Source organism: Bombina bombina, chromosome 10 (assembly GCF_027579735.1).
Source record: "Bombina bombina isolate aBomBom1 chromosome 10, aBomBom1.pri, whole genome shotgun sequence".
Lineage (NCBI taxonomy): Eukaryota > Metazoa > Chordata > Amphibia > Anura > Bombinatoridae > Bombina > Bombina bombina.
The window spans coordinates 29,910,955-29,915,813 of record NC_069508.1 but is presented as its reverse complement, the minus strand read 5'-3'; the positions used below and the strand labels follow the sequence as shown (position 1 = coordinate 29,915,813).

Here is a 4,859-nt window from a genome sequence, read left to right as displayed (position 1 = left end):
CTCAGTAATTAGTAACAACCAGAAGTGAATCTTATAGCTTAGTTTTCATTGCCAGATACATCTGTAGCACTGAGTGCATCAGAACATCAGTGTCAAATTTTTTTCCACTTCAAACAAATGCCTTTTTTTTTTCTTCCCTATGTTCTGCTCAATTTAATTAAAATTCTGTCAACCTAACAGTGCCTCTCAAGCACACCAGAAAGAACTATTACAACACAGTGCTTATGTGCTGATTTCCTAACATTAAAGTCTAAAACAAAACCACTTAGTGAAATTAATGTTTCAATCCCTCAAAACCCATTTATGCAGACATATTTCTCCAATTTAGCTGATTGAGGACAGAGAAGTTCAACAGGACATAGGTTACATTATCAGAATAACTAAAAGTAATTAGAGTTCATCATTTTAAACCTAATGAGGTCTAAGAGCGCTTCAGTCCTACCCAACTGCATACTTTTACTTGAAAATAATCTCATTGATTTATGACCACATAATGAGAAATATCTACTAACTCATATAGCAAAACATTAACTTAACATAATTCACTAAAACATAGCAAAGCCAATGTTAAAACAAAAATTCAGTTAAGCATGTGTGTGCTTCATATCTAAGTACCAAATGCATTAAAAAGTTATCTCACTTTGGAAATAGAAAATCTTTATTAGTTACTGAGCACTCGCGTGCATCAGTGTATTAAACCGTTTACTTAAATTAAATGTGTAATCCTTCAAAATGCCTTTCAGTTTAATGAGTTTTAAGGTGCTTGGGTACACCTGGAAAAAAAAATCCTATAGGCACCATATTGTACCTCTCAATTCTATTCATTAAATTACTCTAAAGATTGTGGACAGAGATCAGATAGGCAAATAATTAATCTGAGCTAACACCTTACACAATTAAGGGGTTATTGCTCTTGAAGATTAGATTCAGGGATCAAAAATAGATAGCATTTTCTAAATTAAAAAACCGAAAGATGGCCATACCAATCTGCCAATTAAATGTTTTCATACACAGATCTATCATGTGTAAAAATAAATAAGTAGCTTAAGTCCAACTTAGGCTTGCAGAGATTCTTTGCTAATTATGAGAAATGCAAAACCTTTGGTAGCACATAATACAGGGCCAGTTTGTATTCTTTGTGATTCCAAGTGAGATGCAATAGCTATGATGTTTATGTATATAACAAGCAGAGATATTATATATATATATATATATATATATATATATATATACATACATACACACACCTCAAAGATAATACTAATAAAATAATAATATATACATGAATTTACTATTTTTTGTACTTTAATGATTAAGTGGACATGCACTCTCAACAGATACAGTGGTAACTGGGACATAAGTAACAGAAAAGGAATATATAATCCACTACATTTAACAAGAAAATATATACAATACAAATGTAAAAATAAGCTCATTTACTTAATGTTTCAGAAACACTCTGACTTCCTCAGACATCTGAGGAAACAGATCGTATCGCCTCAAACTTTATCAAAATTATCAGTTTATGTTAAATCAGAGTGCAGAAAAAAATTGTGTTGATAGATTGTGTGTGTATACATATACACACACATATATATATATATATATATATATATATATATATATATATATATATACACATACACACACACATACACATATATATATACATATATATATATACACACACACATACACATATATATATATACATATATATATATACACACACACACACACATATACATATATATATATATATATATATATATATATATATATATATATATATATATATATATATATATACATACACACATATATACACACACACATATATATACACATATACACACTTGTCACAGAAAAAAAATAAAACACACACCTGATGTAGTCATTTCTGCAAAGGATCATCCCACTTTTCGTGTAACAGGAGGTCCCAATTTCCCCAAGTTGAGCCTGGCAACAGGAACACTTCAGACATCTACTGTGCCAGTAGCTTTCCATAGCATAAAGCAAGAAACGATCTGCAATTTTGCCACCACATCCCGCACACCTCTTCCACCCTGGGGGAGGTTGTGAGTTGCTACCTGGATTCACCATGGTCTAAAAAAGGGAGAAATATAAATAAATATATAAATGACTTCAAACTGAGCAAGCAGATAAATCAGCTCCTGGACAAAACAGTAGCAAGTAAGAGATCAGCCTCATTAAACTGACACAGTAATGAGTTGTTTACTTTTTGTGACTTTGTTTAGGGTCAGCGTGCTCTCTCTTTCAGACGGTGCCATCTAAAGTCTTGACATTACTTTAGGTGAAAATAGAAGGTACCGTGCATCCACTGTGTTCATTTTATCCCTGAAGGTGCAGGCATTGATGCCTCTTGATCTAAAGAAGGTGAATGCAGGCTGAAACGTTGTGCATGCTACACTAACTTAGAGTTTGTCTAACCTTTTAAACTCTGTATGCACAGCAATGTATCACTCCTAACTCAGGACTTCAAGTAAAAGCCACTTAAATGTTTTTCTTGAAATGCAAATATTACATGTGACACAACAACAAGTATAAAGGGTCTGATAAGCAATAGCTCAATCAAAGCAAATTTCATGAAGGTTTGCACAGGGAATGTAGACTAATCAAAAACCTGTTGTGCAGGTCTAAGCCCTATGTTTTGTTATGGTATCTAGCCTAATCAATTTCCTTGTTATTTTTGGATAAGCTGAAATCTTATTTGATTTGGGGGGTGATCAATTGATGTTGCTTTAGAATTAGAACCAAATAGGACTGCTGAACTTTAGAAGCCTACTCACTTCCTAGACAAACACACAGCAGCACTTTTGTTCCCTAATCTATCCTTGATCAGCAATTTAAATGCAACGAATCGACGCCCTCGAAAAGCTTTCATTTCCTGATAAAAGTCAGAAAAGATACTATTGTAGCCAGCAGTTTAAATTAAATATCTCTCGACTGTCAACACAATTTATAGTTACAATAGGTACATCAGTATTATCTGTACACTGACTTATCTTTCATCATTGACTGATTCTCCCTTAATATATTCAATACCTGCAAAGCTCAGATATTGAGATCAGGCATTGTGCTTTCTACAAAATAATATATATTCTTATTATTATTTGAATTATTTCAAGAAACTTTGCAAGTGCCTAAGACGTAGCTAGTTAGATTTGAGATTCTCCTCATGGATTTGCAAGGACAGTAAATAAAACAGCCCCATATGCCATAATCATGAGTATACCTATTAGGCTGTAACAAAACACTATGAGTTGAAAATAAAACCACTTTAAAAGCCATTATCTGTGTGTACCCAAATGCATCATACCTTTATGTAAATTGATTTATCTGATGCATTACACAAGGATTTGCTTTTTCAACCAATTTCATCTCCCACCCCCTAATAATGAATCTGCATTTCCTGCCTGGAGTCTATCAAGTGTTTTATGTTCTTTAAAAAGCTTCAAATTTCTCTCAAGGCAGATTCATTTTGACCTACCTCAACCATGGTTGAAAGGTAAATACAAAAATAAGGAAACATTACACTTTGCAAAGCATCCAATAACCACATTAGCTAAAGCTATTAAGGACAAGCATTGCTCTAATGCTGATTAAATCTACAAAAGATGAATCCAGAAGGACTGCACAAGAATAGGAGTCTACATAACTATAAAGGTAGAATTCTCATCAAGTTTCACTGGAGTTAAAGGGAGAAGGGGGGGGGGGGGCTTTTAACTTTAATAGGTTTGCTACATAAATTATATAGGAATGAAAGAGAATGCTGGCAGCTTGATACAAAGTAACATTTATTTATTTTTTTACAAAAACAAAGCCCCTGGTGTTAAATGAAGTAGGAAGGTAATTTGTAAAACAATCATCTTAATTCATGCCCTGTTTTTTTTTTTAATTAGTGGGATCAATGGATTTTGAGTTTAGTTGAAGGAAATGCAAAGAGAGTTCACTTTGATGTGATTGCTACTGTTTCTAAGAAAGAAAGGAGCCCTTTTCCCCCCAGTCTGCTGGATTAGAAAAAAAATAGGGGGGAGGTGGGTGGCTGGTTCCCAATTCATAAAGCAGTCAGGGACTCCTTTTCCATAGGAAATGAGGAGAAGAAGAAGAGAAAAAAAGGGAAGGGGTGGGGAAAGGAATTTGTGTACTGTGCTCTTTATACAAAGCATTACATAAATAATATAAAGCAAGTTCTATGCATAATCAGTTTATTTCTTCTTACCTTTTTCGTTGTGCACAAATGAGAATTATTAGGTTGGATTCCCAGATCTGATGCCTTTTGCAGGAGTTCTTGTTGCAGACAGAGCAGCTTTAGGATCCCAGATTCAGCCACTTCCACAAGCCCAGACCCTCCCCTTCTCCTCTGCTACACGCAGACCAACTGCAGCAGCTGCAAGTTTGCTTCCCTGTCGGATCTTCAGCAGCTTTGTGCTCCTTGTTTACAACAGAAGCAATAAGAATGACGCGCGGAGCTATAGGAAGAAGTGCGGAACTGAAATAGTAGCCAGGTTGTAGCCAGCGGTGAATGCAGGAAGCCCGGTGCGGTGTCTGCTCCTCTCTGTAAGTCTAGGCTCCCTCTAGCCTGACATGTGTTACTGACAGAGCACTGCTGCCAGTTTAGCCCGCCTCCACCAATCACAGAGCCGTCTGCTCAAGCGGAATGAGAGACTCGCCAATCGCGTGACGGGAGTCTGAGAGGGGGCGGGGCTAAGAAGTGATGGAAATATCAGGTGGAATAGTTGTGTTCTTTAGGGGATTTTTGGGACGTTGCTGGTAGTGGGGTGAGGAGCCCATTAGTGCAGGCGCGGAGCCATCGTGTAAACTGCTGCCTGCTCATC

The 4,859-nt window shown here is 35.7% G+C and overlaps 1 protein-coding gene across 1 annotated transcript in view; it reads right to left on the bottom strand.

The window, feature by feature from the left end:
* The window catches only part of LMO4 (LIM domain only 4), a 36,428-nt gene extending 31,805 nt beyond the window's left edge, over nt 1-4,623 (bottom strand). Inside the window, 2 exon segments of the mRNA XM_053693110.1 lie at nt 1,886-2,106; nt 4,244-4,623. Coding sequence (XP_053549085.1) covers nt 1,886-2,103 — 218 coding nt within the window. The 5' untranslated portion in view covers nt 2,104-2,106; nt 4,244-4,623.
* Between the last annotated feature and the right edge of the window lie 236 nt (nt 4,624-4,859).